Source organism: Protobothrops mucrosquamatus, unplaced genomic scaffold, assembly GCF_001527695.2.
Source record: "Protobothrops mucrosquamatus isolate PMUCROS unplaced genomic scaffold, P.Mucros_1.0 scaffold1150, whole genome shotgun sequence".
Taxonomy (NCBI): domain Eukaryota; kingdom Metazoa; phylum Chordata; class Lepidosauria; order Squamata; family Viperidae; genus Protobothrops; species Protobothrops mucrosquamatus.
In genome coordinates, this window is record NW_015387365.1 from 46,847 (window position 1) to 59,182 (window position 12,336).

At 41.8% G+C, this 12,336-nt stretch overlaps 1 protein-coding gene across 1 annotated transcript in view; it reads right to left on the reverse strand.

Annotated features, from left to right (window-relative positions):
• LOC114922867 (vomeronasal type-2 receptor 26-like) overlaps positions 1–12,336 on the reverse strand; it is a 23,596-nt gene that overhangs the window by 9,614 nt on the left and 1,646 nt on the right. Inside the window, exons 2-3 of the mRNA XM_029284966.1 lie at positions 7,729–7,834; positions 7,421–7,492 (exon numbers count right to left, since the gene is read on the reverse strand). Coding sequence (XP_029140799.1) covers positions 7,421–7,492; positions 7,729–7,834 — 178 coding nt within the window. The remainder of the gene's footprint in view (positions 1–7,420; positions 7,493–7,728; positions 7,835–12,336) is intronic.

Below are 12,336 nucleotides of genomic sequence, written 5' to 3' on the forward strand. Positions count from 1 at the left end.
AAAAAAAGGCATTCTAAAAGCAAAGGTAAAACAGCTGCTGATTCTCAGTTGTCAGAGCATTGACATACATTGTCACAGCATTGACATTAAGAGGATCAAGCTTTTATTTGCATTTCGAACCACAAATTACTCTCCAAATTAATATTATAATTCAACTTCTTCACTAGGCCAGCATAGCTTCCCTCTTCATCTTTTTGATGATATGATCCAGCCTAATTGAAAGCTTGGTATTTTATTGAGAAAAGCCCAAAGTGTGCAATATACTAGGACAGTGCAAAATTCTAAAAGAAGTATTTCTGAAAGGGGTCCCTGAATGTAAAGAAAAGAGAACAATTATCTGCATGTTTCCCCTCCAGTTGAAACTTACCCATTCTGTACAGGTAACTCCAATGGGTCTTTTAGAAAGTCTGGGACAGCAGGCAGGCAAACAGTTCCCAAGGGCAAATTTGCACCAATAATGAGATCACCAGGCCTATAATAGCTTTTCATTGATCGGAAATAAGCACTCAATGCATCCATTGTTTGGAGTCTCTTCGCAGAAGTTGGAGACTGGAGCCAGAAGAGCATCAGCATCAGCAGTAACATGACTCCTGCCCAGTCAGTCTTGTTTCCTTCCCTTCTAGAACAGAAATCAAGGTTTGTGCAGAAACTGAAACGCAGGTAGCTCTTTAAATCTCATCAAAGCTTTAGCAGACTGATAAACACCCTTGCCATCCAGATGGCCCCAGGGCAAATTTATATCTATAGAGCTTTCTCTTACTTGTGTTTGGGTTGCCAGCAAAGAAACAACAAAGGCATGTGAGGCTTTTCAAACCCACTAGTTAGCTCTGCGCAAACCAGCTAAGGTGACATGTCCTACCCTCATCTGGAGAATTCAGAGATATTTTTTAAAGCAGGTTTCATCTTTGAAGTCAAGAAATCCACAGGGGATACATTAAGTATTACTGTTGTCCAGATAATTACAAGGAACAAAGTCTTAGACTTTGTTTTTGAAGATTCATCCACAGGACCAATTGGAATTGTGGTTACTGTACCAGCCTCCCTGCTGCATAGCAAGCTCCATGCCTAAGCCTCTGGAGGGCATCTCATGGTTGGCTGTGGAGTTCCCCAGACCTATGATCTTGAGTGATGTCAATTTGCTATCCCTGGAGCATGCCTCAGGGGCATCTCACCATGGCTCAAATCAAAATAGCAATGACACACCCAACACAGTTTTCTTATCAGTCCACTAGCAATGTGATCTGAAGGGGAGCTATCCTTGTCCCCTCTGTCCCCTCTGATCATGCCATGATGACTTTGAGATTCTCTTATGCTGCCCCTCTCTGCAGGGAGGCAGGACCTATTTGACTGGTCCACCCTTAGTGACTTGATGGACCTGATGGGGTTCCAAATGGAACTGAGGATTGTAACTGAGGCTCTGCTACATGGTCCTGCTGAGGCCTTGGGCACTGCCTGGAATAGGAAAGCTACTGAGGTCTTGGACAGGATCACTCACATGCAACCTCTCTTGGTCCATTGTTCCCAACACGTCCCATGATTGAATTGAGGGAGCTGAAAAGGATCAAAAGACACGTAGAGCACCGCTTGGGTAATATGAGGAATGAATCTGACTCAACATGAGCTAGAGCTTCTATTAAGACCTACCTTGTGGTAGTACAAAGAGCAAAATGACAATATTTCTCCATTCTTATTGCACTTCTCATTGCACTCAGTGCCACCCATGGCCTGTTTAAAGATTATCTGGAACCCTCTGGGTAAGGGTCACCTGTAGGTTTTCCTTCAGGTTTCACAGAGGAATTCTCTGTGCATCTGGTTGATAAAATTGCTTGGATCTCTTCCCAGTTGAAGGCCAAACATGGTGTAGATCCTATGGAGATGTCTGGAGAAAGGACTTAGCCAGTTATCTAAGAACAGTTTGATCCTGTTGAACCCAAGGAAGTTGACAGAATCCTTGGGATGTAAATGTGACCATCTATGAACTAGATCCATGCCCCTCTTGGCTGTTCCAGGCCACCTGGAAGGTGACGTGTTGGTTGATCCTAATGATGGTTAATTCATCCTTGAGAAAGAGGTCCTTCCCAGCTTCCTTTAAAGATACGCTATTATGGCCACTCCTGAAGAAACCTTTGCTAGACTCCCCACCATACTGATAGTTTTCATCCAATCTCCCACCTCTTTGGTGATGGAGGTGATGGAGAAAGTGGTAGTGCTGCACCTCAAGAGGATCCTGGATTAAGTGGATTATCTAGACTCCATCTACAGTAGTAAGGCTTGAGGCCCAATATGGGACAGCTAACATCATTAATCACACTATTGGATGGCCTCTGGCAGCAGCAGGATGGAGGTCATGCATCAATTCTTGTTCTTGGGGACTTTTATGTGTCTTTTGATATGACTGATATCCTTTTGGGTTGACTCCAGGACTTGAGTGTGTGACGAAGAATTTTGTGCTGGTTCATCTCCTTTCTCCATGGCCAGTCTGTCAAGATATTTAAATTTGTAACAGGAACAGTGGGGATTGTGTAAAGCAGGTGTGTAAAACTGCTGGCCCATGAGCCAGTTGCATCATATGGAGGTCGTGCCCACCCCAGCTCCAGCAATGCAAAAAAAGTCATGATATGTTGCAACATGCCATATGACGCAGCGAGTTTGACACCCATGGTGTAAAGAGTCAGAACACACAGTTGTAGCTGATTAATTAAAGAGGTCTGGCTACTGTATGAGGCAATCTAAGCTATGATTGGTTGCCTTGAGTGAAAAGGGGGAGTTTCCTTGCTTCCTGCTTTCATGTGCCCAGTATGCTCTCTGTGATTCACCTGACGATGTTCCTGCTGGGTTGATTTACCTGACTATGCTCCTGTTTGCCTCTCTTATTTGTTGTAAATATATTTATTTGTATAAAACCACAAGTTCCTGTCCGCATCTTGGAGAATGGCTGTGTAATTCCCTGACACAGTCCCAATTGGTGCTGAGAGGGAGTGAGAGGTCCAGTATGCAGCCCCTGCTCTATGGGATGTCACATGACTTGATGCTCTCTTTGTTCCTGTTTAACATCTACATAATACCACATATTTTGGCAATATGCTGAACATGGGGCCAGGCTTGAAGAGCATTTAAAAGCTACAGCTGGTACTGAATGCAGCAGGGGGGACAATGTTAGCTACCCCTAGGATGGCACATGTAATATGTAATCCATATTATGCAAGCTGCATTGGTTTCTGGTTTGTATCCAGGTCCAATTCAAGATTTGTGTTATCACAGTTTATGTCCTACATGGCATTGGACCAGGATAGTTCAATTACCAGATTGCCATGAAACCAAAAATGCTGAGACCCTAGAAAGAGTACAGAGAAGAGCAACAAAGATGACAAGCAGTCTGGACATGTATTTGTACAATAAATGGTTATGTCTATAGTAAGAAAGGGAAGGGTTAGGGTTGAAATGATAGCAAAACGGTAAAGGTTTCCCTTTCAGTTGTGTCCGGCTTTTGTGCACAGTGTTCACCTCTGTTTCTTGGTCAAGGGAACCAGTGTTGTCTGAAGACAATTTCCATGGTGATGTAGCCATCGTGGTCATACAACAAAGGTGCATAGATAGCAATCTTCCAAATTTGAGGGGTTGTCACAGAGAAGGGGTCAATTTATTTTCCAAAGCACTTGAGGGAAGGACAAAAAGTAATGGTTGGAAACTTATCAATGAGAGACCCAATCTAGAATGGGGGAGTAACTTCCTGATAGAGAGAGTAAGTAATGATAGAGAGAGTAAGTAATCAAGCTTTCCTCCAACAGTTGTGGGTTCTCCATCACTAGAGGTTTTTAAGAAGAGATTGAACAGCCATTGACTCAGAATGGGCAAGGGGTTAGACTAGAACACCCCCAACTTCCCTTCCAGCCCATTGATTCCATTTGAGACACTGCCAGAGAAAGGTGGCTGCAGTTTGTTGGCTGAGATGGGGGGCTAAGGGTGGTGACCAGGGCAAGGCAACTGCAGCCAATTGTCCCACTAACATCAACGTGATGGATTGCAAAGAAATTAAGCTATAGAGACTCTGAACACCCATGAGAGCAACAGAGAGGGTAGAGGCAAGAGTGGTGGAAGAGCAGAAGAGGAAAGTCTGCAGTTATTGGAAACAAACATAAGTTTAGAGGCACCAAGCATTAATACATCCTTGAGAGATGGGTTGTTTACCCACCTATGAAGTATTACTTAGTTTGCCCCGTACTCAAGAAACAATTGCTGGGTCACACCATACTGGACAATTTTGGTGGACCTTGGATAGATCCTCATTTCTGTGAAGGTTCAGGCTTGGTATGGGATGGAAATGGCATTGGTTGCACTTTTAGATAAACTTTGGAAGGAACAGGATGGAGCAGTGCGTCCATTCTGACTCAACATGACCTCTTGATAGTCTTTCATATCATCAACCATCAAGTGTGGAAGTCAGGAGTCCAGGCAATACAAATGAAAATAGGTTTATTGTATGCTGAAGCTCTCTGCAAGAATCCAATCTACTAATATCATCATTGTCATCATCAGCCATTCTGTTGTGTCTGACCCTTGGCCACTCACAACCCATAGATCAAAATTCACTGTTGTTGACACCCAACTGAAACTCCACTGAGCACAGGAGCTCTGAAGCTTCCTGCAATACTACATAGACCATGTGAGGGAAGCAGAATGTATCAGCTTGTCAAAGGGCTGCATGGCACAATTACAGAAGTGGCCACCATTTTCCAAGTGATTACAATTGAATGAGGTCACTGCTGGCTGCTTTCAAAATCATGCTGGAAGGGTTTGCTAAGTGAAGCTGTCACAACAATTGTGGAATGACTTCAGTTTTTGTATGCTTTGCAAATCTGCAAATGTTATCAATGTGATAGCTTGCAAAGATACTGTTTCATCATCTTTATTCAAAATGGACTATTTGTAATGATTGTGTGGCTATTATAACTGCTTAATCCTTCAGCCCCCCCTCCCTCCCAAAACCACTGTGGAACAAAATGCAGGACAAAAAACCAATAATCAAATCTCATGGCAGGTTTTATTGTTAAGAATGCAACCTGGATAAATCATGTCTGGAGAATAGTGGGAGGAACTCCTAAAGACAAAAGGATGCATTCTCATTTATCCATTTCAGAAAAGAGGAGAAAATCATATATGCATAAGTAATAGATGATGTAAACCAGACATGTCAAACACAAGGCCCGGGGCCCGGATGCAGCCCATAAAGTGGTTTCATGTGGCCCGCGAAGCCGTCCTGGAAACAGTGAGGGAATGGCCCCCTCTGCCTTGGCCCTGGCCCAGGCCAGCTGGGAGCCAATGTACAATTTTGTGGTGGCCATCTATGCTGAAATGCATTCAGTCTTAGCTCCATAAGACACCCCCCCCCTGCATGGCCTAAGAGGAACAATGAGGTTCCTCCAGTGGACCATGCCTCGGGACTTGCCCCGGTCCTATCCCCTTCTGCCAGAGACCCTCAGATCTATCCCACTCCTGCCCAGACCCCCACAGTCCCCCTTAACGTGAACGATGTAGAGCTGGCCACGCCCACCCAGTAGGCCGCACCCACCCTGACCACACCCACCCAGCCCCCTGAGGGCAACCGCAACACTGATGCGGCCCTCAATGAAATTGAGTTTGACACCCCTGATGTAAACATACATATTCATAATAAAAAATTCTCCACTTATTTCCCCACTCTTCTACTGTTACTATCTTCAACAAAGAAGCTTTCTCTTAATAAAAGAACATCTCAGTTACATTGACATAGACATTTTGTTAAAGCTTATTAAAAACTAGAGAATTCGAGTTTGCTATTTTTTGGGCCAATTTGCACACATTCCTCCTATGTTTATATTTCTCACATGAGAGGCCATCTGATGGAATGGAAATGTTATCCTCAACATACCAACTATCCAGGGCTGATGGTTCTGCTCAAAGTCAGTCATGTCTTGGTCACTTCCTATTTGGACTACTGCAATGTTCTTGCATTGGGTCTACACTTGAAGACCCCTTGAAAAAAGTAGCTGGTTCAAAATGAAGTGGTGCTCACAATATTGAACATTTCTAGGTTCACCCATGTTAGACTTTTATTGCATGAGCTGCAGTGGTTTCCAGGTTCCTCCAAGGCACCATTCAAGGTGCTGGTTATCATCTTTAAATTACTATATGTCACAGGACTGGGTGTTTGGCAGATGTCTCCTGACATTAGTTAGGAAACTGGAATGACTATCATACCCTGTATGACCTTGCTGGGAACATGTACTCATTAAGGACATTTGATTGTGATCCTGGGCATGGGTTGAATTATTCTTGTGCAGACTCTCTGTACACGCAGATCTCATAGAGCACCATGGTTTACCAAGAAAGTCAAAGAGCCAAAATGTCCCAAGAGATTATTAACGTATTGCATACATTTATGACATAACTTTACTCATCCATTTCAGGGAAATTCTGTCTGACATTGATGAGGAAGTACAGCAGATCTGAATGGTGGGGGATTTCAACTGTACCATTTCAAAAATAATTGAATAATAGTAGGGAATAGTCTAAAGCCTCACACATCTAAGGAAACAACCATATATGTTTAAAAATATTGATACTGAACCCATTTGTTTAAAACACTACCTTAAAAAAAATAAACAAAATAAAATAAGGAAAAAATTTCCCTCCTTGAAATAATAAACATATCTTTAACAACAAGCTTTCATCTACTCAGGACCCTGTACCTCACTGAGGACACCCTGAAGACATGACAAACAAAGGTCTGGGTGATTGTTATTGACCACAGGTAAATTGTAACCAGTTATAGTACTTGATAACAAATTCATTAATGGAGAAATTCCTTCATGCCATCATTTTTTAGAATTTTTAACAACTTCTAAACATGCACAAAAGACAAATATATATGAGACTAATCCTTGCATTTGTTATAAATTCTTGTTTCTTACTATATTTTTTCTACAATTCAGATCGGGCCTCAGTAAAATAATGTAGCATTTGGGGAAAAAGATACATGCCAAGAGAGCAGCTCCAGAGGCCAAAATAGAGAAGATCTCCACAGCCACCATGGACTTCCCTTTGGTGCTCAGGTAGGTAGGGAGGAAAGTGATCCAAACACAGCAAAAGACGAGCATGCTAAAAGTAATGAACTTGGCTTCGTTAAAGCTGTCAGGCAATTTCCTAGCTAGAAAGGCCACTGTGAAACTGACAAGGGCCAAAAAACCCAGATAGGCAAGAACAATGTAAAACATTAAAGCTGAGCCTTCCTTACATTCCAAGATGATCTCTCCAAACAAGGAATGGAAGTCCAAGTTAGGAAATGGTGGAAATGTACCTAGCCAGGTGGCACAAAGAAGTGCTTGGACAAGAGGACAGGCTATGACAATGGAGTTGGTCAGTGGTTTCCCTAAGAGTTTACTTGTCCTGTTCCCTGGCTTGGTGGTCATGAACGCCAGAACCACCATGACAGTTTTTGCCAACACAGAGGACACTGCAAGGGAAAAGAGAATGGCAAAGGCAGATTGTTGGAAGAGACAGGTGATCCTCCCTGGTTGACCAATAAAAAGGAAGGAGCAGAGGAAGCAGAGCAGGAGGGAGACCAGGAGGACGTAGGTGAGATCTCGGTTGTTGGCCTTGACGATTGGTGTGTCATGATGTTTATAAAAAATAACCAAGACTGCAGATGTTATCATCAAGAGAAGAAGAGCAAGAAAAACTAAAATGTACCCCAGGGTCTCTTCATAGGCAAGGAAGTGGATCTTCTTGGCAATGCATTGGTCCTTGTCCTTGTTGGGATATTGGTTTTCTGGGCAGTGTTCACAATGAGCTGCATCTGAAATCAAAAGTCTTTGTCTAAGAATTTTTGAACAACTACCATGCATATTATCCCTCCTGCAAGCGTGACTTTTGTGTTGTCTTTTTGCTGTTGAATTGCCCCATAACATTTATGGGGCATCGAAAAGAGCAAATCATCCTTCATTTATGAAGATCCTGGGATAGATTATCCAGAGACGAGGATTTGTTCAGTTCCAGCTATCCATTCACTGTGCACTTACATGAGTAACATAGCTTTCAGTTTGAGATTACAGCCTGTTCTTTCCCATATTTTATAATGGAGCCCACAGAAGACCAATAGATTTGTTATCCAGGAATGCTGCTGTTTTATTTGTGTGTACATTATCCCTGCTTTGATCTCTCTGCTTTGTACTTCAAATCTGTTCATTCAGACTTTTTTTTCTCCCTCCTTTCCTATCAAAAAGACATAGATAAATGGATCTTCTCTTTCTCTGGCAGGTCTATTTTCTCAGAGATTGATAATGCTGACAGAGGAAGCACACTCTAAATGATAAAAAATAAAGCTTGGACCACACACCCCACTTCCCCAGGAGATGATTGGATGTTGGTTTTCCCAATTGGATGTGAAAGTAGGAGTGGAAATGCAAGTTAGTGATTCATAAATTGTGCCCCAAAACTATCCTTGCTGAGGATCGGGAAATGTGGCCTCTGTGGCCAGGGCAGTTTAGATCTGTAAACTGAAAGGTTCTATTGAAAAGTATGAGTGCATGTCAATCTTATCAAAAATGACCCACAATATCAAAAATATATTGATTTAATGACTGTCTTCCTTGATCCTGGAAGATTTACATTTGAAGTCTGGTCTACCTGTCTGATTAGAAGTGGTCCCTTCTGGACAAGTGTCACACTGGTAGCAGCAAACCAGCTTGCCCTCTGGAACACTCCTCCTCTCTCCTGCATGACACCTCTTCATGCCACACCTGGCAAAGGGGATCGTCTAAAAGATAAATACTTGAAAATACTTAAGCAATCAACATGTTGCATTCATTCTTTGCCCATTCCTTCCTTATTCCTACTTCAATGTTCAGATTCTTTTCTAAAGAAATAGATTGCTACCATGTATCAGAAATCAGGAACAGTTCTTGAGGGATTCAGGCTAGTGGCATTCCTGTCACACCAATAGATGCTGGAGATTGGAAATGGGTTTCATCCTGCAGAGGAAGGCTTGTGACTGAACTACAGCATTTCTTTAAAAAAAAGAACGCTGAGGATACAACTGTGTGGCAATGGTTCATGGAAACTGCTGTGGATAGAGTAGAGTAGAGTAGAGTAGAGTAGAGTAGAGTAGAGTAGAGTAGAGTAGAGTAGAGTAGAGTAGAGTAGAGTAGAACAGAAAAGAATTGGAAGGGACTTGGAGGTCTTCTAGTCCAGCCCCCTGCTCATGCAGGAGAACCTATACCATCTCATACAAGTGAATGTCTAGCCTCTTCTTGAAAACCTCCAGTGATAGAGCGCCCACAATATCTGCAGGTAAGCTGTTCCACTGATTATTTGTCCTCACTGTCAGGACGTTTCTCCTTAATTCCAGGTTGCTTCTCTCTTTGATCAGTTTCCAACCATTGTTTCTTGTCCTGCCCTCGGGTGCTTTGAGAATAATGTGACCTCCTCTTCTTTGTGGCAGCCCTTCAAACACTGGAATACTACTATCATGTCTCCCCTATTCCTTCTTTTCTTTAGACTAGCCAAACCCAAGTCCTGCAGCCATTCTTCTTATGTTTTAGTCTCCAGGTTTTGATCATTTAGTTGCTCTTCTCTGAGTTTTTTCCAAACTTTCAACATCTTTTTTTGTGATATAGTGACCAAAATTAGCTTCAATATTCCAAGTGTGGTCTTACTAGGGTTTTATAAAGCAGTACTAGTACTTTGCGTATTCTTGATTCTATGCTTCTGTTTATACAACCCAGGATTGTATTAGCTTTTTTGGCTGCTCTAATCTTATCCTGCATTTCAAGCAGACATTGTTTCCAAACCTAACCCTTTGTGTAATGAAAAAAATCAGACCTCAAATGTGATACATGTAAAGTAGATTTTTCACCAAATGACTGCCAGAATTTCTGATTGAAATGATTATTTTTCAAGTTAGAAACTAGTTCTGCATCTCAGGAAGAGAATTAATCATTCTCCCTGAATTTACAATATTTCCTTGCATTGCACCTTTGTGACCCAGATGATTCCATCAGAATTAATGGTGAAATCCTGGCCTGGGGGAGCCTCAGGATTTACTTGCCCAATCTTCATGGGGACAAAAGATTGATTGGGGAGGAAAACCCAATTGAGAAGATCATAACGAGCAGATCCCAGTCCGTTTTCTGAGAAGGAGACTTCATCTCCAGCACTGTTGTTGAACTGCACATTGCTCAAAAAGGCAAGAATCTGAAAGAAAGGAGACCTTCAGAAATTGGAGTATTTGGGTTAGAGCTACAAATGAGACATCATGGCTTCTACCATCACATGATGACCATCTTGAGATAATGGGTTTATGTCTGAGAAGTGAGAAGAGTTCTCTTGGTGGAGATCTGAAGAATCAAGAGTAACACTAAGTATTTAACTCTGAATCTATGCAAGTTTCCCTTTATTACAGGGCATGGTTTCCAAATTTCATCAAACTACAATACATACAAAAATTCCAAATTCAATTATAGGATTTTCCTCTTGTGATTCTTGGCTACATGTAATTTCAAACTTTGGCCAATTTCTTGTTAATGGACAAATGAATTTTAGAAATCAATAAATAATTCCACTGACTTTCTCTAGCTCATACTCAAAGGCAGCAGAATGCAGGAACCAGGTCTGACCAAGTGGGACCATGTAGAACAGAGGTATCAAACTGCTGGCCCATGGGCTGGACACATAATCTGGAAGCCGCACCCACCCCATTACCAGCAATGGCAAAACCGTCCGATACGTTGCATGACGTCATGTGACATCGCGAGTTTCACATATCTGATGTACACCTGCCCTGGATGGTCATTTCAGTATTTACAGAGGTCCAACATTTTATCTTTAATGTAGAAAATTCTGATGAATTTCAGACGAGGAGCCCATTATGACAACTTTGAATCCTGCCATGTGCTATGGCTGACATAGAAACAGAATAACATTGTTGGAAGGGACTTTGGAGGTCTTCTAGTCCACCCCCTGCTTAAGCAGGAGACCCGCTACCATTTCAGACAAGTGGCTTTTCTGTCTCCTTAAATACCTCCAGTTATGAGGGACCCATGACTTCTAAAGGCAAGCTGTTCCCCTGATTGTTTTCAATGTTAAGAAATTTCTCCTTAGTTCTAGGTTGCCTCTCTCCTCGCTTAGTTTCCATTCCTTATTAAAAGAAGCTTTTTTCACATAGCAAGTGGAGTAGTGCAATAAATGAAAAACTAAAGAAAAAGATCAGAGTCACACACAGAGATTATAAAAGCCCAGTCTAGCACAAAGCCACAAAGAAGAAAAATAACAGCTCTCAAAAGAAACCAGCATGGCTGCATAAAGAACTCTCTGATAAAATGAAAGTCAAAAAGGACAAGTATAAAAAGTGGAAAGAGGGGCACATAACTATAGCAGAATATGAGCAAATAGCCCAAGCCTGCAAAGATGAAGTGAGGAAAGCTAAGGCTCAAAATGAGGCTTGAGACAAAAAGTCAAAAATAAGAAAAAAAAAGCTTTTTCAACATGTAAAACACAAGAAAATAGTTAAGGAAATGATTGGTCCATTAGTGGGAGAAAGTGGCAAGAAGGTGACAAGCAACAGGGAGAAAGCAGAACTACTTAACTTGTATTTTGCATCCGTTTTTACAGAAAGGGAAAAAACAGTCCAACTTATTAAAACAGTACCATAAAAAACAGATTAGAAACACAGGTTAAGTTGTTGTTGTTGTTATTATTATTATTATTATTATTATCATCATCATCATTATTATTATTATTATTATTATTGTTGTTGTTGTTGTTGTTGTTGTTGTTAATAATAATGATGAAGATGATAAAGTTGGAAGGGACCTTGGAGATCATCTAGTCCAACCCCCTGCTCAGGCAGGAAACCCTATACCATTTCGGACAAATGGCTGACAAATGGGAGTATCAAGATATTTAATAAGTTTCTGAAGAAATATCTCAGAGGCTGCCACAAAGAAGAGGGAGTAAAGCTATAAATTCGAACAATAAAATAAATAAATTCTCCAAAGTGCCTGAAGGCAGGACAAGAAGCAATGGGTGGAAACTAATCAAGGAGAGAAGCAACCTAGAACTAAGGAGAAACTTCCTGACAGTTAGAACAATTAACCAGTGGAACAACCTGCCTCCAGAAGCGGTGAATGCTCCAACACTGGAAGTTTTTAAGAAGAAACTGGACAGCCATTTGTCCGAAACGATATAGGGTTACCTGCCTGAGCAGGGGGTTGGACTAGATGACCTCCTAGGTCCCTTCCAACAACATCCTCCTCCTCCTCCTCCTCCTCCTCCTCCTCCTCCTCATCATCATCATCATCA